Genomic DNA, 27,355 nt, shown 5'->3' on the forward strand with positions numbered 1-27,355 from the left:
TGATTTCATAAATAATTGAAGAAGGAATGTTGTTGTTTCTTTCACATTCAACCGACTGGTCACCTGCTTGTATAATTCTGGTTCCGGACTTATACGTTCCTATTTCCTCTTTGAATTCCGAGTAATTATTTGTATGTATATTATATTTTTAGACAGACTATTTTTACGATCCTAAAAATATTATACTATATTTTGTAACTATTTTAATTGAAAATATGAAATTGATTTTCATATATCGATTGGTAAATAGGTTCGTTTACGCGCATGTGTATACTAGAATTTCCGGTGTTTGTTACACTAATTTACGACTCTGCCACTCCGTTATGTTCAACCTGAACTCGAAGCTATTCTAATTCGCTCTCGATTGCCATTTTAATGAATTGCTAAAAAAAAAACTTTTAACACAATGGGTACATTTAGCGTTGAATGTGCAAACCCTCTTTATAATGCGACGTTTCGCTGTCCTTAAATCACAAGAAGCTAATGCTGCAGCTGAAGTAGACGTTCGAGCCAAGTTATCGTGCAGAGTAAGTAATGTCGCCGAAATGTTTTTTTTACGATTTATGTGAGTCGGGTTTGTTTTTCTACAGTCTGTTAAAAACATTTTACACCGTCGCGACCAACTGCTTGAAGCAGCAACAATGAGAAAATGTGTTTTTCATCAAACCCCCGCAAATTCGCGGGGGTCTCTTCTTGTGGATTGGATTGAATTGGTTTGGATTTACTTTTTTAGTCTCACAGTGGAAAAATTTACATTCCACAGCAGTAAAGTTACGAAAGGAAGATGAAAAACAAAATACAGGAGCTGCTGAAAAGGCAGCCTCTTTCGCGGCGCCATCTTGAAGTCAAAAGAACAATAAATAAATATATAAATACAGTAATATAACAACACAAAGACACAGAGTCATTCATTCCATGCTTTTGTGTTTTTTTGTGTGTGTGATGCCTAAAGATGCTACCCATTCGCCATCAAAAAAGAGTTCTGCCGCACAAGGAGAAGATCAACCTGGATATGCTCGAAGGTGGGAAAAGTTGTTCCGAAGTCGCCCACCATTTTGACTTGAACGAGAGTACAGTACTGAACCTGAAGAAGGAGACAGAAATAAGGAAATCCCATAACGTATGTCACTTGAAACTTCTCATATTGTTTTGTCCCTTTTATTGCTCATAGCAAAACGACGCTTTGTTGATTTGTGTGTGTTGCAGGAAGTAGTAAAGAGGATGGGACGTGGCAAATGTAAAACAAGTGGGCAGAACGTTGCAGATGGTGACCAACTCACTTCTAACTTCTCAGACAGACATTTAGGTAGCTTCAAAAGTGAATGCAAATTTACAGTTAATCTAAAAAGTCTTGACAAGCTAGCTCATAGGTTTTTTTGCCAAATGTTTTCCATATGGTTGGTTTATGTTCCCTGTATAACTACAGTTAGGTTAATGACTATTTGATTGTCATTCACCCAGAGCAGTTGTGCGTGTTCATTTCATCGAGATCGGAAGAAAACCAAGAGCCAAAAGTATCATCCAAAATTGTATTTGCCCTAACAGTTTTCGAAGCAGATCTGGGTTCAACCGGCCCAATCAAGGAAGAACGCAGAAACAGGGAGACGCAGTACTTTCAACAGTGCATTCCTCACCCCCCCCCCCCCCCCCTTTGGGTGTTGGGGAGAGAACACTCCATAAACAGAAAGCAAATGTGTCGTCTTCAGATTGGTCCAGGCCTCAGTACTTTTCCAGGGAGTCTCAGCATCAACTGGGGGATGGGGGTTCCTTATCATTCAAAGTTATGTGACTCCGGGTCTGGGCAGAGAACAGAGCATGTCTGTGCAACAAAGCTCCACTCCTAACGAGTGAATGCTCTAAACAATTTAAATGTTATTTAAAATATCATCAACGAGATTATAAAATGGAAAGTATAAAGCGTCAGTAAAACATAATGGTACAGTGATACCTCATTTTATGAACTTAATTGGTTCCCATAAAGTGTGCGTAAGGCGAAAAGTTCGTCTGGCAAACATTTCCATAAGAAACCATTAAAATGAGAATAATCCATTCCCAGGTCTCCATAATACATAATTTCCTACTAAATAAGCCTTAAAACTACACAAAATATACCTTATTTTATGTATAAGAAATAAACTGTACTGTATAATAAAGTCGTTTTACTTACCTTTGTGATGGTCAATGGATGACGACCTTCCAGGTTGCCTCTTGATGATATCCGAGTGAAGTTGCCGTGCTTTCTCTGTGATAATAGCTTCACTCACAATGTCCCCTGCTATCTGCTTTTCGTTAATCCAAAGCAACAGAAGTTTTTCAATCTCATCTATTACCTGAGACCGTTGCTTAGACAACACAGAAACACCCTTAGCCACACGTAGCAATGGTCGACTTACGAGCGTACTGGTACTGGGATGCCAAATCACACAAATGCACACCTCGTTAGTGTTTCTCGATGATCTTCTTCTGCTCGACCGTAATTTTCTTTGGTGTCCTCTTGGGCTTAACACTAGCCTGTGCTGGGGTCTTTTTCAGTCCCATAATAGCAAAAGTACTCCATTCGATAACAAACCACATCTGCACTGAGTGTACTCAAAGAAAGTGGGTGTGTAAAACAAGTCTGCCAGCCACAGTGGCACTGTTCGACCGTGTGGTTTGGTGTTCTTCCGCCGAAAATTAGTTCGTATCCCAAGTTTATATTCCCGCGAAATTAATGTTCGTAAGGCGAAAAGTTCGTAAGCTAAAGTGTTTGTAAACTGAGGTATCACTGTATAGGTAAACGATAAATATCCATTTAATACATAATTGACAAAGTTTTAGATCCCCAATGAATGGGTCTAATGAATGGGTCGTTGTCTTTTCCTTTTTTTACATAGGGAGTGAATGTACCAATGAAAACCAGCAAGCTCAGGTCTCCACTGAAAGGCCCAAAAGAAAAGCGCAATCAAAGCAGGCTGCATCGGCTGAGGATGAAGCGGAAGTGGACAACAATGGGGAAAACAAGAAAGATGGAGAAGACGACGAGGGCGATGAAAACAATGTCGATGACGAAGGTCCTATTGTCAAAAAACAGAGGACAGTGGAGGGAGAGGACTCAATGTTGCAGGAGAAAGGTACGCTCATACAAAGAAGACATTATTTGGTCACACAAAGTATACTTGTAAAAATGCCTCACATTGACCTCCAGTATTGTTGCTAAGAAATAAAGACAAAAGGGGAGGTCATGATGTAACTAATAAACAATTAACTATGTCCACTGCAGTGCCAGGGTTTTGGTTATTTTCACACAAATTCCAGGACCCACAAAATATTGAGTGTTAGGACGACATAAACATTCAATGCGGTGTTAGAAGTTCATCAGAAAAAAAATAATTAATTCCTAAGTTACATCGGTCTGGAGTTATATGAGCTTGAAATGAGGGTAGCTCTACAGAATGCAATTCAATACATATGGATTTCTATAGTGCTTTAAAGACAGTTGAAGCTGTAACAAAGCGCTAACATGGAGAAAAGGCAAATGCTGCCCCCTAGTGGAAGGGAACAACATTGCCAGAGGTATAACTGCGCTTTATAATAATAATACATTTCATTTACAAGCGCCTTTCAAAACTCTCAAAGTCACTTTACAGTCACAGGATATGTTTCTCTATGGGCGAGCAGCGGCAGCCACACGCGTCAGGCTTCACTCAACCCGAAAGTAACTCAAATAGATAGAAAACTAGCTAGCCATCTAATAGATAGCCAGCCAGCCAACTAGAATCGGCACCCCTGCAAGAAAAACTAAAACATGAACAAATTTGGGAATGGCGCTCTACGTCATATTTTCAATTCCCAAATAAATTCGGGAATGGGCAGTGAATGAGTTAAAGGGCAACCAACATTATTTTTTTTGTTTCCTAACTGACATCAGGAAAACGTTTGATGGCATCTAAAATACCCAAAACACGCAGGCTGATATTTTAGTCAAATGCAAAACACCCATAAAAATGAGTTAAAGTGTCCCAAAACTACTTCAAAATGACCTCGGGATGGCGAGTTTCAGAAGGTCCTGCCCCCTTGTTCAAGACGTCTTGCCTTGCTCGAGAATCAAAACAATGGCTTCAGATTCGGAGAAGATGCTTTCTTGTTACTCATCCAGTTATGAATATGATTCAAATACAGTAAAGTCTCGTTATATCGATATTCAAGGGAGTCCGAAAAAATATCGATATAACCGGGACTATCGATATATATCCGACCCTGTCTGTATGTAATTTTCTCCGTGCGTGCATAGAAATAGTATCGATATAACCGGGACTATCGATATATCCGATATCGATATAACGAGACTTTACTGTAGTTCTGAAGAGGAAAGCATCAATGTTTGCAATCGATTAAAGAAGTCCTTCCGGATCATTTTGAGCCATCTGGACTCCAATGTAGCGTCCCGGAAAATGCACAAGACGGCGCCCAAGCTCCGTCGGAAATGGGCTGATTTGTGTCAACTAGTATCAGATTGTAGTCTTGGCGCAACACACAACGATTCACCATCGCGTTATTTATGTGTTTTCCTTCTAATTTCGCCATCAGCATGAAGTTATAAGACCAAATAAAGACGTCTCGCCTTGCTCAAGAATCAAAACAATGGCGTTAGAGAGTTCAGATTCGGAGAAGATGCTTTCTTGTTACTCATCCAGTTATGAATATGATTCAAATAGTTCTGAAGAGGAAAGCATAAATGTTTGCAATCGATTAAAGAAGTCCTTCCAGATCAATTCGAGATGCCAGGACTCCAATAAAGCATCCGAGAAAATGCACAAGATGGCACCCAAGCTCCCTTGAAAATGGGCTGATTTGTCTGCTGGGCATTTGTGTCAACTAGTATCAAATAGTAGTCTTGGTGCAACACACAACGATTCACCATTGCATTATGTATGTGTTTTCCTTTTAATTTCGCCATCAACACGGATCAATACGATGTTTCCAGACCAAACAAAGTACCCAAAATGCATTGTGTGTCGATTTCACGGTCAGGGGTGTTCCAGACATGACGTCACGTCAGGCATCGTCATCAACTCGAAAACAAGACTTCCTGAATATTCAGCGTGAGTCTTAAAACGTAAAATATAGCTATATGCCGTGGAATCTTTGTAAAATACACTCATTAGAAGTCATTTGAAGTGATTTTACAAATTATGGACACAACTTGTCCGGAGGTGTCGGTTGTCCTTTAAACAATGATGGCCGGAGCAACTTTTTTTTTCTCTCCAAGAACACCCACATTTCATTTATCCCCACCCAGGTCTGCAGTGTCCCACCTGCGACCGCATTTTTGCCAACCGAAGCAAACTACGTGTGCATCAGCTCCGCGAGGCGGGCGAGAAAACCCACCACTGTCACCTGTGCGACTACTCCGCCGTGGAGCCAAACGCCATCCGCCGCCATCTCGTCACCGTCCACGCAGACCAAATGGACGAGGACCCAACCCGGCAACGCTTCCCGTGTCCCACATGCGGTCAAAGCTTCGGCCAAAGCGGGACGCTGAAGGCTCACATAAAAACAGAGCACGCGCAAGCACCCAAAACGGCGGTGGCGTGTTTTCACCACGGTTGTCCTTTCCGGAGTCATCTGCGCAACGCTCACATGAGACACTCGTACGAGGAGCACGGCATCGCGGCGATAGGATGTCCACATCACGCCTGCGTTGCCGTCTTTCCCAGTGTGGACCAAATGGACGCTCACTTTAAGATGCACCTGGCTTACCACTGCTCGCAGTGTGATTTCTCGTCTTCCAACAAGGCCGCCTTGCTAGGACATGAGCGGCAAGGCCACGCCGGCAGCGAGAAGCTCAGCTGCGACTATTGCGACTTTTCCACGTTCAACCCAGTGCAGTTCAAACAGCACATGAGACACCTGCACGCCGACGAGAAGATCCACCGGTGCTCGCAGTGTGGCTATGTGACATCACATAAGAGAGCATTGAATCGACACTTGCTGACGCATCGTGGTGAGGATGGATGTTTTGTTTTTTGATAATAATACATTTCATTTATAAGCGCCTTTCAAAACTCATGGTCACTTTACAGTCACAGTATAAGTTTTTCTGTGGCTGAGCAGGGGCAGCCACACGCGCCAGTGTTCACTCAACCCAGAAGTAACTCAAATAGATAGAAAGCTAGCTAGGTTATATATACAATAATAATAATAATAATAATAATCATACATTTCATATATAAGCACCTTTCAAAACTCTTCAAGGTCACTTTACAGACACATAATAATAATAATAATAATAATAATAATAATAATAATATTCACGTCGTGTCATTCATTGGAGACTTAACCGACAGCGGGGTTTTCACTTCCGTGGCGTTTAATTCCTTACGTGGGTGTGTCAACGGACGGACCCATTTGTGCTGCCAGGAAGTAACCGCGAAAGAATTTTTAAATATTCGTTATTTGAGCGAAAATCGCTAATTAAAATGCTATCTAGCTAGCTACCTAGTTGGCTATCTATTAGCTATCTGGCTGGGTATTTAGCTGGCTATCTATGAGCTATATAGCTATCTAGCTAGATGTCTAGCTGGCTATCTAATACCTATCTATTAGCTAGCTATCTAGCTAGCCTTCTATCTTTTTGAGTTACTTCCGGGTTGAGTAAACGCTCATGCGTGTGGCTGCCGCTGCTCACCCACTAAAAAAAATTATCCTGTGACTAAAGTGATCATGAGAGTTTTGAAAGGCCTTTATAAATGAAATGTATTATTATGATGATGAGGATTATTATTATTATTATTATTATTATTATATTTTCTTTGTCTTTCAAGGTGAGAAGCCGCACAAGTGTCAATTGTGCGACTTTCGCTGCCGAAACGAGTCCTACCTCTCCAAGCATATGCTCACGCACTCCAACGACAAGAAATTCATTTGCGAGAAATGCGGACACGTCACTCGATGGAAGCACAGCTTGAACATCCACATGAGGAAGCATGCGGGAGACCAAAGGTAGCGTCTTGCTGTTGTCGTGAACTTTTTTCTGTCTGCTGCGAACTACCTACTGTATTTTCCGTTGTATAAGGCGCACCCAAAAGCCTTCATTTTTTGAGTTACGGACTACTTCTACAGGAGGAAAGTAGTTGCGAGACCTTTTTTGGCTAAATATGACTTCACATATAAGGCTCACTGGCGTATAAGGCTATTTCTTTAATTACAATACCAGAGCACATTTATTATACATAAAATAAGGTATATTTTGTGTAGTTTTAAGGCTTAGAAAATTAGAAAGTAGAAAATTATGTTTTATGGGGACCTGGGAACGGATTATTCTCATTTTAATGGTTTCCTATGGGAAATTAATTTTGGGAGACACACTTTTCGCCTTACACACTGTCTGGGAACCAATTAAGTTCATAAGCCAAGGTATCACTGTAGCTATAACTTATATATAGATCTATCATTAAACTATGTTAAATTAGTACTAGGCCGTAATCATAAAAAACATCTGATGAAAAATAGAGTAAAAAAAACAACAGAGCTTTTTGTGATCCATGACAACGTCATCCTACCAAATGTCACGTCAGAACGTCAGAAGCCGGCGCTGCTCAAAATTGAAGACCAAGCGACAAACTTCTGCCTAAAAGAATCCGAACAATGAAGTCAATTCCTTTATTTTTTGCATCCTTGCATGTCATGGTTGTAATGAGTGAAGTGTTTTTTTTTGCACTTTTTTTTCCAAGCCCTGGGATGTCACCCAAACTTTCCACACCTTTGGTCTATTTTGGCCCGAAGCTTCAACGCAAGAGGAAGGTCATGCCCCTCTCGGAAAAAATCAAGATCCTCAACATGCTCAATGACGGCAAGAAATTTTCAGCAGTCGCGCGCTATTACGGATTGAACGAGTCGACCATTCGCTCCATCAAGAAGGAGGAGGCCAACATCCGAAATACAGTGGCCCTCAATGGCTCGCAAACCATGAAGAGGGTGGTCAATACGCGTAATAAGTACATAGTGAGGACGGAGTCAGCCTTGGTTCTGTGGATAACCAATTGCAGGGAGAATAACATTCCTTTGAACACCAGCGTCATCATGGAGAAGGCCAGACAACTTTACCAGGAACTGGCCGATGGAAACGCTCACCGTGACAATGGCGCTAACCCCCAACCGGGACCATCGAACTCATCGCAAGAACCCATGGAATTTCACGCAAGCAAGGGCTGGTTTGACCGCTTTCGGAAGAGATACCATCTGAAGAGCGTGTCGCCACATTGGGAATCGGCAAGGGCGGACATGGAAGCAGCCAGGAAGTACCCAGAGACCTTCAAGGCGCTCATCCAAGAGAAAGGCTACAAGCCTGAGCAGGTCTTCAATATGAACGAAACGGGCTTGTTCTGGAAGAAGGTCCCGACTCGGATGTTCATGAAGGAAGAAGCCGGAACCCCCGAGTTCAAAGGGCAGAATGACCGCGTGGTGCTGATTATGTGTTGCAATGCGGCCGGCTTCCTGATGAAACCGGCGTTAATCTACAAATCTGAGAACCCTCGGTCTCTGAAGTGCAAGGACAAAGACCTTCTGCCTGTCTTCTGGATGCATCATTCAAAAGTGTCTCTGACCAAAGACCTTGTAGCCCAGTGGTTCTGGGAAAGTTTCCTCTCTCAGGTGAAGTCGTACCTATCGGAAAAGGGATTGGACTTCAACATTTGCCTGATGATGGATGACGTGAGCTGCCACCCGCCCGATTTGACGTGTGAGGGTGTGCGTATTGAGATCTTGCCGGCTGACGTTCAACCTTTGGATCAAGGCCCCATTCGGACATTCAAGACACTTTACGCACGAAATGTCATGCAGCACATCATCGACGCCAGGAATGCCAACCAGAATGTTTCCGTTGGGGAGGTGTGGAGGAAGTTCAAAATCGGGACGGCTCTCCAGGTCATCGAAATATGTCTCCAGGAGTTAAAACCAGAAACTGTGAGCGCGTGTTGGAAGAATCTGTGGCCGGAGGGTTCCTCAACGGACAAAATTAAACGCTTAGCGGTGGATCAGGCGGCCATACCGGCGGAGCTCGTGGGAGTCGAAGGTTTGCCCGACATCGCGCCATACGACTTGAATGACCTACTGGTGACCAACTCCAACACAATGGCAAACGATGACTTGGCGCATCTCCCAAAACAACCCATCGAGGAGGCAGAACGAGAAGCAGATCCATCACAGGAGGAAGACAAAGATGACTCTGCGTATTTCCCAAAGCAACCCGCTGAGGAGGCAGAACGAGAAGCCGATCCGTCGCAGGATGAGGACAAAGATCAAGGTTTGTCGCTTCAAAGGCTGTCAGAGATGGTCAAAACTGCAAAGGACCTCCAGGGGATGCTGGAGGCGTGGGATCCTCACGTGGTTCGGGCACTGCAATTCAAGAATGCTCTCGACAATGCGATGCAGCCATACAGGATCCTGCTCACCACCATGAAGAAACGACCAGAGAAATCGGCCCGAACTCAAGACAACTCAACGTCTTCAGAGGAAGGAGCAGAACGTAAGGACCTCAACCTATCAGAAGAGTCTCAGGAAGAGGCGTCCTATCAAGAGCTGTAAATGGTCCTGCTCTTCGGCGCAGTACCATACAAATCACCATGCTCATCTTTTTCGTACTGCATAGCCGATTTTATTCAACAATATCATCTTCACTCAAGTATCATTTCTGTTCTGGTAAGTGCACTTATTTTCAAATTGGTTATCGGCTTGTACCTACATTAATGATACACTTGACTTTTGTATTTTTACTCTTTTACTGTACACATAAACCAGGCCACACACAGTACATGTTGTTTTTGTTCCTTCAAATAAATGTTGAACGGATGACCCCATGTCTCATATTCATCTTTGTTTTCAACTTACAGCAATTAAATAAATAAATAAATTAATTGGCCTCATTCTTCCAATACTTTCGGAAAGGGAGTGTCAACTGTTTAAACTCCCGTATGACGTATCAAAATAAAAAACTAAGGATACGAATAACGTGACAAGCGTGAATTAACCTCAAAATTCATTCTGTGGAGGTAATCAAGTCCATTTACTCTCCCGATCCTTCTCTGAACGACAACAAGAATGTCCATATAAAATGTACGTAGCTTAACCCGCCTCATTCTTCTTGTAGGTATGAGTGTGATCAATGCCCGTATCGTTGTCACCGCTTGGACCTGCTCAAGTGCCACAAACTACGACATCAGGCCAAATCGCTCATGTGTGAGCTCTGCGCCTACACCTGCAGACGCAAAATTGAGCTTCGTAATCACATGTTAATCAAACATTTGGGAGAAAGGAAGCCTGTATCTGTGCACCAATGCAAATACTGCACATACACAACACATTTCCAGCAAGCCCTTAAAAACCACGAGAACAGCAAGCACACCAAACTGAAGGAATACAGCTGTGCCCTCTGTCCCTATTCTTCGTACAGTAGCAATAGCCTGTTCCAGCACAAGAGAAAATTTCATGGTTACGTGCCCGGTGACAAAGTCTGGCTGGAGAATTATGCGGCAAAAGAGAAGGAGAGACGATCAAACAGCACGCCTGATGACTTAGTGGTTGCTCATGGAATATCCGCCGCGTCCACCGAAGAAGCCATTCCGACAGAGGTGTCTGATTCCGGGCCTCCACCAGATCCATTCGGCGGCCAGGCTGCTGAAGATCGCCCTATAGGTGTTCCGCTATCGGATTCTGATGCTGCCTCGCGTAAGGAAGGGACCACTGAAGGAATATCGCAAAGTCCTCCACCTGATAGCGGCCCAGCCGCAACTCAAGATGTTTATCGCTGTGACTGGTGCGCCTATGTCACCAAGGACTGGAAAACTCTTCGGCACCACTGTCGGTCTTTGTGTCGTGGTCGAATGCCGTATAACAAGTGCCAAGCCTGTGGCGCCCAGTTCAAACATAGACGGACCTTCGAGGAGCACATTGCCAAATATTGCTCACAGATGTTAATTGGCAAAAGAGATGCACAAAGAGAAGAAAACTGTACTGCCACTCAGGAGAGTCCTGAAAAAGTAAGAGAAGCTAAGACTGACGATCATGATGTCTCTGTTCTTAGCGTCTTGACAAGCGGGGATCCAGAGCGTTCTGCGAGTAAGAATGAGGACATTACGGTACGTATGATGGCAGTGTGTCCCAGGAAGTTCACATGCAACTTTTGTACCTTTTCATCGGTCGAGCTTGCAACTTTTGATGAACACCTTTCTATTTGCCAAAAAAGTAGCAAATCCATCGATGTGTCAGGAAAAGTAAAACAACTGATTGAGGAGGGACTAAAGGAAGACTCTTGCGCTATGCCTGAAGGTGAACTGGAAAATCCTTTGGAGCCCAAGGTAGTCCAGAGTTCCAACTGTGCTGTTCAGCCAAAGCATTTAGACCAGAACTCTCCCCTTGAACAAGAAGGACACAAAGCACGAAAGCAAATGGGTACTTCACCCCTTCATACGTGCCCCGACTGTCCTTTCACCACCGCCAGGCGCTACCGTTTGCAAGAGCACCGGACCCTTCACACGGGAAGTGGCCGCCATGCCTGCGATGTCTGCGACAAGACATTCGGGGCGGCGGACAAGCTTCGCCAGCACAAGATCCGTGTCCACGACAAACCACCAGCTCTCCCGTGCTCGTTTTGCGACTACGCCGGCTATACGGCGGACGACTTGAAGCGGCACACGCGCAGGTGCCACACGGGGGACTTGAATCACGACTGCACTGATTGCGAGGCTCACTTCAGTTCGGAAGCTGCTCTGAAGAACCACCGCATACGAGCGCACCGGCGCCCGGCGCGTTTCCACTGCGAGGAGTGCGACTACGCTTGCGATAACCAGGCCGCATTGAGGAGCCATCGACGCAGCAAGCACCAGGAGTCTCGCGGGACCAAAGACAACTTTGATGCTCATCTGAGAGTCCAACCGGCCCACCAGTGCCAGCACTGTTCCTTTGCCGGCAAAACCAGGGTGCTCCTCGCAGAGCACCTTCTGGCGGAGCACGAGGAAGGCTCGGCCTCAGACAAACCACTGCGCTGCGGAGCCTGCGCCTTTTTTTGTCGGCACCCTCTGGTGTTGGAACAGCACCTGCTTTCCCACGGGGGCAAACGCATGTACAAGTGCGTGGATTGCGAGTACTCGACGGGCAGCAAGCAGAAGATCACGAGGCACGCTCGCATACATACGGGGGAGAAGCCGTACAGATGTGCGCATTGTAGCTATACCTGCATAGATGCTTACAGGCTGAAGGTAAGCTCAAATTCCTTTAAAAAAATCCCTTCTGTCATGTTAGAAGCACAATGCGTATTTTCTCTGCTATTTTTCTTCATACGTATATTGTGCCATCCTCAAGGTTCATATGAGGATCCACCGAGAAGAGAAAAAGTACCATTGTCCCGACTGTGATTACAAATGCAAGTGGGCCACTCAGCTCAAGTACCACCTGACCAAGCATACAGGTGAGATCCAAAACTGGAAAAAGTGCTCACAGCAACCTTAAATAGGAGTACGGCTACCTGGCCAAAACATACTTGGGTTACCAGGAAGTAAAAAGTCAAACGGTCTGGGTCGGTTCTCAGTTCCCAGAGTCAGGGTTACTCACAAAGCTGACATGTATTTTTTGAAAGTTGATTCATTTGGGGTTTTAGGTCATGACTAAATTGCCTACCCCGCACACGCCCATTGACCCCGCGAACGTGTTCGCTTTCATTTTTCTCGCCTGTCAGGTGAACGATAAACAAATGTGAATTACAGGTAACATCCGAGTTACGACCACGACTGCCAGGCCCTTTTTTTTTTCTACGCCTGGCACCGCAACGTGCAAGCAGCCAGCAACGCATACTACAATTTTGGCTAGCTAGCCTGTTACACACTCACATAGCAATCAACTGTGTGACTGCACTCAATACAGTAGTTATACAGTGCAGATACCGTCTCGATAACATCTCCTGTAGTACTGTACACGTTTTTGTTTTTTTTTGCCGTCTGCCTGAGTCAGAGCGTGTGTGTCGCGCGACCTCTTCTTGCTGTTAGCAGGGAGAGCGATTTTTCAACAGTGTGGTAATAAAACAGTAATAAAAATCCATAATATGAAATATAAAATGATAAAAACGACTCTAAAAGGTAAATATAACATTTATAAATGAACTGTCCCGTAAACAGTTTTGTATACATTACAGGTCCAGTTATGCAGTAATAAAAATTGATAATGCAAAATATAAAATGATAAAATGTCCCCATTGTGGGACGAATACACGTTTTCTGATTCTGATTCTGAAAAATGACACTAAAAGTTATCAAATTTATAAATGAACTGGAAACAGTTTGGTATGTAATAGTATTCAATAGAAAACGTTGCTTAAAAACAACAGATTGACATCTATTTTGTGTTTGGGAGCCTTTTACTGAGCGGGTTGCTTGTTCTGTAGCCACAAAGGGACATAAGTCTTCTTGTGCCGGTCCCAAGCTCGGGTAAATACAGAGGGTTGTGTCAGGAAGGCCATCCGATGTAAAAGCTTGGCCAAAACAAACATGTGAATCAAACCTCTGATGATGGAGGACACTGATTCGCTGTGGCGACCCCTTGAAGGGAAAAGCCAAAAGGAAAAGAAAACATCGTATACTAGTCTGTCGTATAAACCTCGCGTCGGCTATTTTGATTGGATTTCCACTTACGACCGTTTGACTTACTACCGTTTTGTCGGAACGGAACCCGGTCATAAGTCGGATGTGACCTGTACATCGAAAACAAAAAAACTCATTTGGGTTTAGGGGAGAAGCCGTACGCCTGTGACCAGTGCGATTACCGCACCAACCGAAGGGACGCCCTGCGCGGCCACCAGTCCACGCAGCACTGCGACGTGCGGGGCTACGTCTGTGAGAAATGCGGCAAAGCCTTCAAGAGCAGCTTCCTTCTGAAGACCCACCAGGAGCAGCACGGCAACCAGCGACCGTACACCTGTGGCATATGCCACAAGGCCTTCCGGTGGCCCGCCGGTCTCAGGCACCACTTCCTGACGCACACCGAGCAGGTGCCGTTTGGTTGTTCCCACTGTTCATATCGGGCCAAGCAAAAGTTTCAGGTGGTCAGACATTTGCGGAGGCACCACCCGGGGATGCCTGTCGAGCATGGGGTGGTGAGGGACGCCAGTGCCCTCACCCTGAAGGAGGCCATGCAAGGAACGCTGACCGGTCAAGGAACAGCGGAGGAACTAGATCAAGAAACGATGAGCGGTGCACAGACTGTGAGTTCAAGTCCGTCCGATGTTCAGAATTCATAACGTCTTAATGTTGCACTCAAAAGAAATTGGGGTCTACCAAATCACAGTAAAGCTCTTTTTGACAGTAAATAAACAAGCAGCACTACATATAAAACTATACTGACATTTATTTTTGATGCATAGAATATTTGCATATACCAGATTTCTGCACAAACTGCGTGTGCATAAACTATATCAAACCGACTCATGCAAGTTTACAAGTTTATACAGTGATACCTTGGCTTACGAACGCTTTAGCTCAGAAACTGCCTCACGAACATTGTATTCGCGAGAATATAATCTTGGCATACGAACTAGTTTTCGGCGGACGAACCAAACCACACAGTGCCACGATGGCTGGCGGACTAGTTTTCGGCAGATGAATACCAGACCACACGGTCGAACAGCACCACGATGGCTGGCGGACTAGTTTTCCACTCCCACTTTCTTTGAGTGTAGACGTGGTTTGTTATCGAGTAGAGTACTTTTGCCATTATGGGACCAAAAAAGATCCTACCAGGGGCCAGTGTTAAGCCAAAGAGGGGACAAAAGGAAAATTACGGTCGAGCAGAAGAAGGAGATCATCAAAAAACACAAACGACTTGTGAATTAGCGTACCAATACGTGAAGTCGACCATTGCTACGTGTGGCTAAGGGTGTTTCTGTGTTGTCTAAGCAACAGTCTCAGGCAATAACGGTTGAAAAACATCTGTTAATTTGGATTAACGAAAAGAAGCCAGCATGGGACAGTGTGAGTGAGGGTATTATCACCGAAAAAGTACGGCAACTTCACTCGGATATCATCAAGAGGCAAATACATCAACGACCATCACAAAGGTCAATAAAACGACTTTATTATACGGTACAGTTTATTTCTTTAATTACAATAGAATAGCACATTTATTATACATAAAATAAGGTATAGTTTGTGTAGGTTTAAGGCTGATTTAGTAGAAAATTATGTTTTATGGGGACCTGGAAACGGATTATTCTCATTTTAATGGTTTCTTATAGGATATAAAGACGAACTTTTCACCTTACACACACTTTCTGGGAACAAATTAAGTTCGTAAGCTGAGGTATCACTGTACTTTTGAAAGTCACCATTTCTTGATATACGTGTGTGTGTGTAATGTTCTGTCATATAATTAATCATGAGGTATACACAATGTTGAGATTTTTTTAATACGTCTGACCATTCTACTAGCGCTTTGGGGCGATTGACCCTGGGAACTGAACAGAAACGGGGCGGTTCATGTGAACTTTGAGATGCTGATATGAACAAAAAGTGATGCGGGAGGGATGGCCGTTCCGTCTTTTGAAAGCAGATGAATGTGACGGTATCCTGCAACAGAAATGAGGCATTGCGTCAAATGTCATGCTGGGGATTTATTTTTCCAAAGAAATGTCACTCGTTGCTCGCCTGGTTGGATGCACGTAAACGGCAGCGTGTACTGGCCGATGAAGTCGTTTTTGGAGGTCTTGTCATAATCTTCCACCACAAAGCGAATCAAGGCCAGATCGGGAGTGTGAATGACAAAATTCAACGTCTGATTCCAGACAGGGTTGAAGCCTGCATCAAGTGAAAATGTGTTTTTTTACTCTGCCTTTCATGGTCTGAATAAAAACCAAACCATCCATTGAAACCATCTTCTCATACCGTTGTTGTTGATGTGACTGGTCTCCTCCTTCGCCTGGTCCTGTGGCACTCCATACACCTCGACTCGGACCAAGGGGTCTACTATAGAGCCCTCCTTCTGGTTCACCTTTGGTAGCTGCTGCCCACTTATCACCTGAATGACAATGCAGTTCAGAAAAAATCAAAATCGTCAAGTCTTGATTTTTAACTACAGTATAGGAAATGTTCATAGATGTGCAAGTTATCATTTGATATGTGGTCTAATTATGACTTGGTTTAACATGGAAATTCCAATCACGCCATTGTAGGAAAGCAATGGTGTTGTAAATGGAGGACCTCTTGTAATTAAAGAGAGTCAGTGGTCAGGGTGCTTCTGTTTTTGGTCATTGGAGAAGATGTGTTCACCTGGATGGAGAAACGCATCGGTTGGTAGCCCGGCTGCTCTTGGGGTTTCTCCGGGTTGAACATTGTGCGGTTGTCTCTCAAGATGTTCGGCTTGAGGACGTAACCGCAGCGACTGTTCTGTGCAAACAATCCGTCGTTCAGGTCCATCTCAAGACCCGCTGTCTGGAAGTTGAGAGCCACTTGAAGGAAAAGAGTCAAATGGGACGTCATTCAAGGAGTTTGGCCACCCGGTTTGCTTGAGCACAATTGCAATGGAACCTTTTCACCTCACCTATTTGGCACCCCACGTTCCACAATTCCTGAGGGTTGTAGTTTGAGGAATCGGCTCTGAGGCCACTCGGGTAAATCCTACTTAGCTGTTTTATATTATGCCGCACAAAGTCTGCTCCTGTAGAAACGTGCAGCCCACATTGATTGAGTATACGCGTTGTTGACTTAAGTTTCGCAACTAATTCAAGGGCTGCTGTCACCTTCTTCCTTAGCAAGCCTCCTGGCCTTGGACTCGGCAAATGAGGACATCTCGTTGAATTTGGTGTGTAAAGGGCTGCTTTTAAAGCCGTGGAAGTGGACACTCTTGCAATAAACCACCAGATCGGATAGCTCGCGTGAGAGTTTGGATTTCCTATGTTGGTTCAAACTCTCAGCATGGAGCGTTTCGCCGTTAGCTATAACCTCCTCGTCGCTATTGTCATCTGTCAGCGTCCCGTCCTGGGAACCCTCCGCGCCACTGATTTTCTTGGCTTTCAGCAAAACCTTTCCTTTAAGCTCCTTTGTGTGTTGACAGGACAATACCATTAGCGGAGGGCAGGTGAAAATATTTGAGCGCCCTCTTGAGGACACTTGAGCAAAGTTGTCTACTTCAAAATGATCAAACTTGGATGCCGTCCTCCAGTAAGGTCCTGAAAAGCCTCAAACTTTAGCATCACAACTCCAATATCTGTGATTGGACTAACCTGCGGTGAAGGAAGACTCTGAGAGTTGGTTTCTCCGTCCAAAATGTTCCTGAGCAGCGTGTCGCCCAAGATCTTGCTCAGATGCTGGGCCATGACCGCCTGCTGCTCCAAACTGCAATGATTCTCAAGGGACAAGATAACCGGGTAGTCGGATGCCTATCAGAAAAAGGCAGGCACGTCATCTACAGTACTGAACTCCTATTTTATTTTGTGTCATGAGTAAAAAGTGCTACAACCCACCACAAAGGCATATTCTTTCAATGTTGCAATGATGTCCTTGAAGAGGATCTTGGAAGTGAAAGTGTGGCCATGATAAACCACTGGCTCCCCATCGCTGCCATCCCAGCAGTCCACCTCCACGCAGCGGCAGCCTCTTTTAAGAGCCCTGCGTTGCACAGACATTTGCAAAAAAAATCTTGATCATTTGAGTGTTTAGAGTTCCCAGCGTGGTCACTTAAAAAATCCAAATCCTAAATCAAGGTGCGACTGTACGTCTTGGGTTTGTTTGCGGTATGGCCCGCAGGTCTTACTGGATGTAGGCCTCGAGGCTGCTCTGGCCTCGCAGTTGGTCCTCCATCAGGTATGTGTTGTGCGATGAGGAAATGAAATAATGGTTGAGTGGCTGGCTCATATCCTGGTAGAGATCCAGACGGTCGGGTTTGAAAATGGAACCCTCTGGGGAACACAGGTACTTCTGGAAGCCATCGAAGGACATGGTGCTTTGATTCTTGGCTGCACAAAGAGAGATCAAATTTAAGAAATCGACCACTTCCCAGCGAGCGGAACTTTGAATCAAACATTTTTAAAAAATCCTAAACTGGACCTTTACGTTGTCTTTTCTAAACTAAAGTCAATGTTATCGTTTCTGTATTGTGAGTGAGAGGTTATCAAGCCATGGCGTTTGGAAATGGGCATTGGAAAATAAAGGTTTTCTGATTCTGATTGCTGAAGTCTAGGAGCCAGTTTTGCAAGCAGCTCTCTCTTCTTAAGCCAACATCAAGCTGACCTGTTCCTGGTGGTTCCTGGCGCTCCATCAGCTCCCTGGCGTGTCGGGTGCTGCCTTCTCCCTCCTGTTGCTCAACACTCAGAAAGTTCTCCAGCTCTTCCAGCATTAGCGTCTCCCCATCTCCAGAGTAGTCCTGGAAGACCCGCCAGACCTCATCTCTCTGGGTCAGCATCTTGTAGAAGAGGACAAACTGCTCCAGTTCCAGTGATCCGCTCTGCGATCGGTCTGCCATCTGCAAAAGAAACAGAAGATAGACGATACTTGTCTTTGAGGAACAATAACTTTCTGAGTCATACCGTGAAGAGATATAGAGCGTGATCCTCATTCATCTCCACGTTCATCATCTTCAACAGCTTCCGCACTTCTTTGAAGGTCATTTTCCCATCTTTGTTTTTGTCGGCCTTGTGGAACCAGTCTCGGACCCACCTGAGAGGATGCTCAGGGAAACTGGGATCGGCACTCACTCATGTCATTGAAACGGCTGTTCAAGTCCCGCAAGCCATGACATGGGGGTCCATAAAATGACTTGTAATAAAATATGAGCTACCATTTTATCTCTGTTGCGTTTTGCCCATAATTGGCAGTGATTTAAAGGATAAGCAATGAAGGAAAATGGATCCCTGGACTGTCTATGTCACACGATTAAGGATACTGGTCCAGTCTCTGCTTGTCATCCATGGTTTGAGCCCTGTGAATGAGTTTGCGCAATCCCCGGATCCAAGCCTGAGCCTCCTCTGGGGACTCGGCCACCAGGTCTAGGTTGCCTTGGCGACCATGAAACACCAAGGTGAAACAGAGGTCTGCCGGGAACTCATCCGTGATGCTCTGCAAGACCTCCGATTGGTGGCCCTCACGCACCGCCTCCACCTCAATCACTGAAACTGGGGAGAAATCAGGGTGAATTTGGAGATTTTTGGAGGAAATTTGCACGTTTGTGATGGCTTTAGAGTGCCTTGTTGTTAGCCGTGAGTGCATGTCACAGAAGATGGCAGAAGGTATTGAACTTGTCCACCCAGTTTCCTTGGTTGAAACTGGTGACTCTGGTGTTTTTCTTCCCCCTAAAAGAACTATACAAAGTCCGTTTCGGGGGCCAGTATTTGAGACCACTGAAATACAATTTTGAATGTTTAGGCATGGTGCACCCAACATAAAAACCAAAAAGCCGCGAGTTAAAAGTCTCAATGACAATTAAACAGAGTTTAACAGTATTTCGGAACTCAGTGACTTCAGAGGGGTTATGGGAACGTACAGGTGGAGTGGCCTTTCCCCAGCCATCTGGACTTGTACCAAATACTCAGCCCATCCTCCAGGAGTCGGAAATGCCTTTGCTTTTTCCAGGAGCAGGACTTAACCTTTCTCAAAGTGGACCCGGCCATCATTACCTTGACGTCTGGGTCCTTCTGAAAAACTGGAGGCACAGAAACATCATAACAAGGAACGAAAAACATTTTGAATTATTCGCATGTACTCACGTGAACCCGAAGACGCCATTTTGTTAGCCCGCAATCATGCCAATGAAAAGATGGTCCTAAAATGAAGCAGATGTTTGTTTTTGGGTTCCAGTTTAAAGACTGGAGCTTCGTGCTGACTTTTGCAAAACCTGGAACAACAATCCTACCAAAAACAATAGATTCTGTTCCTGAGAAATGATGCATTTCAAGCATATTCTGCTTGCTTTTCAAACACAGTAAACCCAAATGTCACTTCCTCCTCCCTGCCTGCGTCTGTTGACTGCAAACCGTGGCCGATAATCGTCGGACAGACTGTTTTTTTTCACCTGATCCTGAGTTTACCCGTCTGAGATATCACATCCTCTCAGCTGTGTCCTGAAACAACACAGATTCATCTTTGCCTTTAAAGGCCCTCCCATATCCGAGTTTGACTGTCAGGAACAGGAGACACGTCCTTGGATCAGTTGCTTTGACCCTGGAATGTTAAATCAGTCAAATGTTCTACTATGACTTGCTTTTGTTTTCCTTTTGTTTCTTTGCTTGATCATGTATCAAGGTACAGTGATGCCTCAGTTTAAGAACTTCCTTGGTTCCCAGAAAGTGTGTGTAGGGGGAAAAGTGTGTCTTCCAAACATTAATTTACCATCGGAAACCATTAAAAATGAGAATAATCTGTTCCCAGGTCCTCATACAACATAATTTTGCACTAAATAAGCCTTAAAACTACACAAAATATACCTTATTTTATGTATAATAAATGTGATATTGTATTGTTTTTAAAGAAACTGTACTATATAATAAAGTCGTTTTATTGACTTTTGTGATAGTCGTTGATGTATTTGCCTCTTGATGATATCCGAATGAAGTTTATCGGCGATAATACCCTCACTCACACAGTCCCCTGCTAGCTACTTTTTGTTAATGCAAATCAACAGAAATTTTTCAACCTCTTCTATTGCCCGAGACCGTTGCTTAGACAACACAGAAACACCCTTAGCCACACGTAGCAATGGTCGACTTCGGATACTGGTACTTGGACGCTAAGTCACACAAACGCACACCTTGTTGGTGTTCATCAATGATCTTCTGCTCAACCGTAATTTTAATTTGTGTCCTCTTCGGCTTAACTAGCCTATGGTGGGGTCTTTTTCGGTCCAAAAAAAGCAAAAGTACTCCACTCGATAACAAACCACTTCTGCATTGAGTGCACACAAAGAAAGTGGGTGTGGAAAAGTAGTCCCACAGCCACGGTGGCACTGTTTGGCTGTGTGGTTTGGTGTTCTTGCGCCGAAAACTAGTCCGCCAGCCATTGTGGCGCGCCGTGTGTTTCCCGAAAACTAGTTCATATGCCAAGATTATATTCTTGCGAATTTAATGTTAGCTAAAGCGTTCATAATCCGACGTATCACTGTATTCTATTTACGTTTTTGCTCCTTCTGGTGTCCGGATCAAGGCTGGGATATGAAAGCTTTGGAATACTTTTAAAGGACAACTGACACCCCGGACAAGTTGTGTCCATAATTTGTAAAATCACTTGAAATGACTTCTACTGAGCGCATTTTACAAAGATTCCACGGCATATAGCTATATTTTACCTTTTAAGACTCGCGTTGAATATTCAGGAAGTCTTGTTTTCGAGTTGATGACATCACGTCTGGAACGACCCTGACTGAGAAAGTGACACACAATGCATTTTGGGCACTTTGTTTGGTCTCAAAACTTCATGTTGATCCGTGTTGATGGCGAAATTAGAAGGAAAACACACAAATAATGCGATGGTGAATCGTTGTGTGTTGCACCACGACTACTATTTGATACTTGTTGACACAAATTCCCAGCAGACAAATCAGCCCATTTCCAACGGAGCTTGGGCGCCATCTTGTGCATTTTCTGGGACGCTATATTGGAGTCCTGACGGCTTGAATTGATACGGGAGGACTTCTTTAATCGATTGCAAACATTTATGCTTTCCTCTTCAGAACTATTTGAATCATATTCATAACTGGATGAGTAACAAGAAAGCATCTTCTCCAAATATGAATCCATTGTTTTGATTCTAGAGCAAGGCAAGACGTCCTGGCGTGATGTCACGAACATGGGGGCGGGACCTTCTGAAACTCGGCATCTCCGGGGTGATTTTGAAGTAGTTTTGGGAGACTAACTAATTTTTATTGGTGTTTTGCATTTGACTAAAAATATCAGCCTGCGTTTTTTGGGTATTTTAGATGCTATAAAACGTTTTTCTGATGTCAGTTAGGAAACAAAAAAAATGGTGTCATTTGTCCTTTAAGATTACGCAAGACTGGGTACCTTTATGCAAACGCAACCGGATTATAGTAATTCATGTCATGCCGATATTTTCCAGAAAGTCCGCCAGTCACAAGGCTCCTCCTCTGAACTGCAAATAAGGTCACGAGTGTTCAATTTTTATTTTGGGGGGCTAGTGTAGGAGTGTGGTGTGTTTTGTAACATGGCTCCCACGAGGCAAGATGACTCATTGCGATTCCAAAGCCCTCGGGGAAGTTGACTGACCGCACGCGCTAAGTCACCCTGATGTCTGGTCAAATAAAATGTGGGAATTTCTACTATGACTTGCTTTTGTTTTCCTTTTGTTTCTTTGCTTGATCATGTATCAAGGTACAGTGATGCCTCAGTTTAAGAACTTCCTTGGTTCCCAGAAAGTGTGTGTAGGGGGAAAAGTGTGTCTTCCAAACATTAATTTACCATCGGAAACCATTAAAAATGAGAATAATCTGTTCCCAGGTCCTCATACAACATAATTTTGCACTAAATAAGCCTTAAAACTACACAAAATATACCTTATTTTATGTATAATAAATGTGATATTGTATTGTATTTAAAGAAACTGTACTATATAATAAAGTCGTTTTATTGACTTTTGTGATAGTCGTTGATGTATTTGCCTCTTGATGATATCCGAATGAAGTTTATCGGCGATAATACCCTCACTCACACGGTCCCCTGCTAGCTACTTTTCGTTAATCCAAATCAACAGAAATTTTTCAACCTCTTCTATTGCCTGAGACCGTTGCTTAGACAACACAGAAACACCCTTAGCCACACGTAGCAATGGTCGACTTACGAGCGTACTGGTACTGGGATGCCAAATCACACAAATGCACACCTCGTTAGTGTTTCTCGATGATCTCCTTCTTCTGCTCAACCGTAATTTTAATTTGTGTCCTCTTCGGCTTAACTAGCCTATGGTGGGGTCTTTTTCGGTCCCAAAAAAGCAAAAGTACTCCACTCGATAACAAACCACGTCTGCATTGAGTGCACAAAAAGAAAGTGGGTGTGGCAAAGTAGTCCCGCAGCCACGGTGGCATTGTTTGGCTGTGTGGTTTGGTGTTCTTGCGCCGAAAAATAGTCCGCCAGCCATTGTGGCGCGCCGTGTGTTTCCCGAAAACTAGTTCATATGCCAAGATTATATTCTTGCGAATTTAATGTTAGCTAAAGCGTTCATAATCCGACGTATCACTGTATTCTATTTACGTTTTTGCTCCTTCTGGTGTCCGGATCAAGGCTGGGATATGAAAGCTTTGGAATACTTTTAAAGGACAACTGACACCCCGGACAAGTTGTGTCCATAATTTGTAAAATCACTTGAAATGACTTCTAACTGAGCGCATTTTACAAAGATTCCACGGCATATAGCTATATTTTACCTTTTAAGACTCGCTTTGAATATTCAGGAAGTCTTGTTTTCGAGTTGATGACATCACGTCTGGAACGACCCTGACTGAGAAAGTGACACACAATGCATTTTGGGCACTTTGTTTGGTCTCAAAACTTCATGTTGATCCGTGTTGATGGCGAAATTAGAAGGAAAACACACAAATAATGCGATGGTGAATCGTTGTGTGTTGCACCACGACTACTATTTGATACTTGTTGACACAAATTCCCAGCAGACAAATCAGCCCATTTCCAACGGAGCTTGGGCGCCATCTTGTGCATTTTCTGGGACGCTATATTGGAGTCCTGACGGCTCGAATTGATACGGGAGGACTTCTTTAATCGATTGCAAACATTTATGCTTTCCTCTTCAGAACTATTTGAATCATATTCATAACTGGATGAGTAACAAGAAAGCATCTTCTCCAAATATGAATCCATTGTTTTGATTCTAGAGCAAGGCAAGACGTCCTGGCGTGATGTCACGAACATGGGGGCGGGACCTTCTGAAACTCGGCATCTCCGGGGTGATTTTGAAGTAGTTTTGGGAGACTAATTTTTATTGGTGTTTTGCATTTGACTAAAAATATCAGCCTGCGTTTTTTGGGTATTTTAGATGCTATAAAACGTTTTTCTGATGTCAGTTAGGAAACAAAAAAAATGGTGTCATTTGTCCTTTAAGATTACGCAAGACTGGGTACCTTTATGCAAACGCAACCGGATTATAGTAATTCATGTCATGCCGATATTTTCCAGAAAGTCCGCCAGTCACAAGGCTCCTCCTCTGAACTGCAAATAAGGTCACGAGTGTTCAATTTTTATTTTGGGGGGCTAGTGTAGGAGTGTGGTGTGTTTTGTAACATGGCTCCCACGAGGCAAGATGACTCATTGCGATTCCAAAGCCCTCGGGGAAGTTGACTGACCGCACGCGCTAAGTCACCCTGATGTCTGGTCAAATAAAATGTGGGAATTAATGACTCAACCGGGAACAGAAACGTCTTGTTTCTCTTTTCGTTGACTTCATCGTACAGTATGAACCGCCGGTATCAAACCCAATTTTTTGCCGCGGGCCACATTGTAGTTACGGTTCCTCTCGGGGGAGGCCATTAGAATGTTACATCCCCTCCACAGATTCCATACAGAGCACACAACAAATTAGCTCATTCACTGCCATTCACAAATTTATTCGAGAATCGAAAATAGGAATAAGAGCGCCATTCGCGAATTTGTTTGGGTTTTGTTTTTTTCATGCTTGTGTGCCCATAAAGCGCTGGCCATAGCCTCGGGCAATGTTTTTTTTTTTTTTTCCACCAGATGGCAGCATTTCCATTTTTTCTTTCCTTAACAGCTTCATCTGTTGTTAATGCGCTATATCAACCAATGCATTGCATTGTATTTTGGACAGCCGCCCTCATTTCAAACTCACACAACTCTAGACCCATACAACTTAGGAATTAACTCATTTTTTTCTTAAATGAAAGAAGAGAGTCTATGGTTTTTGATGTTGCATTGATTCCAGCTTCAGCTGTTGTTAAAGCACTATATAAACCAATAGTTATGTATTGCATTGTATTTATTACAGCTGCCCCATTTCAATCTCAGATAACTCCAAACCCATATAATTTAGGAATTAACTTTTTTTTACAATGAAAGTATAGAGTCTAAGGTTTCTAACGCTGTATTGAATGTCTATGTAGTCTTTAATTTGTCATATTATTTATTATTTAGTTTTTTTTTTACTTTTTGTTACTCCCGGGTTGAGTGACGCTGGTACGTGTGGCTACCGCTGCTCACCCGCAGAAAAAATATCCTGTGACTGTATAGTGTCCTTGAGAGTTTTGAAAGGCGCTTATAAATGAAATGTATTATTATTATTATTATTATTATTATTATTATTATTATTATTATTATTATTAAAACTCAATATTCCGTGGGTGCTGGAATTCGAGTAACAATGACAAACACCCTGGCACTGGAGTGGTTGAGTTCATGTGATGCAAACAACTGTTCCTTGGGATTTTCTTTTGGCAGGGGTGGGGGGGTGACGTTTCTGACACTCGGTGACACATGCGCATGTCAAATGGACTATAAAAATGATGTCTTCCCAAATTTAAGATGAGGGTTCAAAGGTCAGATCCGCGCTTCCACCTCGCTAGAACAAACACGTTGTGATGACACAAAGATTCGGAAACATTAACTCAAGGCTGAACTGGCTTCATACATGTAAACATGCCGATGATGAACCAATGTTATTGCTGCAGACTATAAATTAGAACCAGACACATGAAAAATATGTAACATCATCTTAGCTCCCCCTCCCCACAAACACGGACACCAAAAAAAATGTAAAAATACATATACCGTTGAGACAAAAGCAAGCCATGAGATACTAAAAATAATTTTCCTTACCAAAAAAAATGCAAGCCTCCCTGGCGATGAGTCAGACCAGTCCAGATGCGGTCGATTTAAAGTGGCTCCCCAGCTAACAGCCTAGTTTCCTGGGAGGTGGGGGGGGGGGGGGTGCAGTGGGCTTGATGCATTGTCGGCAATCTGAGAGATTGTCCGGGGATGACATGTTCCTTGGATGTTTGTATCCAGACGCTTGGAAAACGCCAGGGAGCATTTAATGATTGGGAGTGTCCGAGGAGAAATCTGTCGGAGGCAGACCGTGACTGTGCTGCTCCTCCTCCTCTTCTTGAGCCTTCCTTCCTTTTGGAGCCACTCCCTTTGCAGCCTGCTTTGCTTTTGCTGCATTTAAATTGGACCTTTGAAAAAAAAAATCCGAGTATAATTACCTGTAGTTGGGTCTATGGAGTGCGTGCCCACTGGCCACCCATCATGTGTCGCATTTAAGCATGTCAAATGAAATGTGTGTGTGCGTGTGTGTGTGTGGGTGCATGCGTGTGTACGTGTGTTTGTGTGTATGGGTGCATGCGTGTGTACGTGTGTTTGTGTGTATATACACAAGTACATGTAAAAAAATTAATACAGTGATACCTCAGCTCACGAACTTAATTGGTTCCCAGAAAGTGCGTATAAGGCGAAAAGTTTGTCCGCTGAACATTTATTTCCCATAAGAAACCATTAAAATGAGAATAATCCGTTCCCAGGTCCCCATAAAACATAATTTTCTACTAAATAAGCCTGAAAACTACACTAAATATACCTTATTTTATGTATAATAAATGTGCTATTATATTGTAATTAAATAAATAAACTGTACTGTATAATAAAGTGGCTTTATTTACCTTTGCGATGGTCGTTGATGTTGTTGCCTCTTGATGGTATCCGAGTGAAGTTGCCGTGCTTTCTCGGCGATAATACCCTTACTCACACTCTCCCCTGCTGGCTGATTTTCATTAATCCAAATGAACAGAAGTTTTTCAAACTCTTCTATTGCCTGAGACCGTTGCTTAGACAACACAGAAACACCCTTCGTCACACGTAGCACACTTAGCGTACTGGTACAGGGACGCTAAGTTCACCTCGTTTGTGTTTTTCGATGATCTCCTTCTTCTTCTCGACCATAATTTTGTTTTGTGTCCTCTTCGGCGTCACACTAGCCTGTGGTGGGGTCTTTTTCGGTCCCATAATAGCAAAAGTACTACACTTGATAACAAACCACATCTGCACTGAGTGTACTCAGAGAAAGGGGGTGACGAGAACTATAGTCTGCCAGCCACCGTCGCGCCGTGTGGTTTGGTTCGTTCACCGACAAGACTATATGCTCGCGAATTTAATGTTTGTGAGGCGAAAAGTTGTTGAGCTGAATCGTTCGTATGCGGAGGTATCATTGTATTATGAAAACATTGATTTTTTTTTCAGTAATACAAATTCAAAGAGTGAAACTTGTGTAACCCATACATGGACAAACATTCCAAGGGCACGGAATCAAACCCGCAGCCTCTATACTGCGAGGCAGACACACTTAGAGGTTGTCCAGCGTTCTCATCTGTAAATATA

At 43.7% G+C, this 27,355-nt stretch overlaps 3 protein-coding genes across 8 annotated transcripts in view; 1 reads left to right on the forward strand and 2 right to left on the reverse strand.

The window, feature by feature from the left end:
- akap19 (A-kinase anchoring protein 19) overlaps window positions 1-27,355 on the reverse strand; it is a 176,024-nt gene that overhangs the window by 7,876 nt on the left and 140,793 nt on the right. The window lies entirely within an intron of this gene.
- Window positions 307-14,357, forward strand: znf142 (zinc finger protein 142). Of its 4 annotated transcripts, none has more exons than XM_089002099.1 (9): window positions 307-527; window positions 953-1,120; window positions 1,207-1,306; window positions 2,874-3,110; window positions 5,279-5,983; window positions 6,804-6,981; window positions 10,127-12,233; window positions 12,337-12,442; window positions 13,755-14,357. In XM_089002099.1, exons 1-9 carry the CDS (start codon window positions 447-449, stop codon window positions 14,261-14,263), a joined length of 4,191 nt encoding a protein of 1,396 aa, XP_088858225.1. In that variant the 5' UTR covers window positions 307-446; the 3' UTR covers window positions 14,264-14,357. The 4 variants fall into 4 exon arrangements, 3 of the variants coding, with proteins under 3 accessions (XP_088858225.1, XP_088858226.1, XP_088858227.1); XM_089002100.1 differs by having other exon boundaries at window positions 1,207-1,267; XR_016115708.1 differs by lacking the exons at window positions 12,337-12,442; window positions 13,755-14,357 and adding an exon at window positions 7,713-9,678 and having other exon boundaries at window positions 10,127-10,262.
- Window positions 14,353-26,075, reverse strand: plcd4b (phospholipase C, delta 4b). 3 transcript variants are annotated; one of them, XM_089002104.1, is made up of 15 exons: window positions 25,802-26,075; window positions 19,718-19,773; window positions 19,495-19,653; window positions 18,898-19,126; window positions 18,542-18,671; window positions 18,246-18,477; window positions 17,770-17,971; window positions 17,480-17,624; window positions 17,240-17,395; window positions 16,757-17,054; window positions 16,558-16,674; window positions 16,287-16,465; window positions 15,903-16,035; window positions 15,666-15,815; window positions 14,353-15,587 (listed from the first exon to the last, which is right to left on the reverse strand). In XM_089002104.1, the coding sequence occupies exons 2-15, from the start codon at window positions 19,734-19,736 to the stop codon at window positions 15,496-15,498; spliced, it is 2,241 nt and encodes a 746-aa protein (XP_088858230.1). In that variant the 5' UTR covers window positions 19,737-19,773; window positions 25,802-26,075; the 3' UTR covers window positions 14,353-15,495. The 3 variants fall into 3 exon arrangements, with proteins under 3 accessions (XP_088858230.1, XP_088858229.1, XP_088858228.1); XM_089002103.1 differs by lacking the exon at window positions 25,802-26,075 and having other exon boundaries at window positions 19,495-20,421; XM_089002102.1 differs by lacking the exons at window positions 19,718-19,773; window positions 25,802-26,075 and having other exon boundaries at window positions 18,898-19,637.

The sequence above is a fragment of the Hippocampus bargibanti genome, linkage group LG08 (genome assembly GCF_051943395.1).
Source record: "Hippocampus bargibanti isolate YZ-2025 linkage group LG08, ASM5194339v1, whole genome shotgun sequence".
In the NCBI taxonomy this organism is placed as follows: domain Eukaryota; kingdom Metazoa; phylum Chordata; class Actinopteri; order Syngnathiformes; family Syngnathidae; genus Hippocampus; species Hippocampus bargibanti.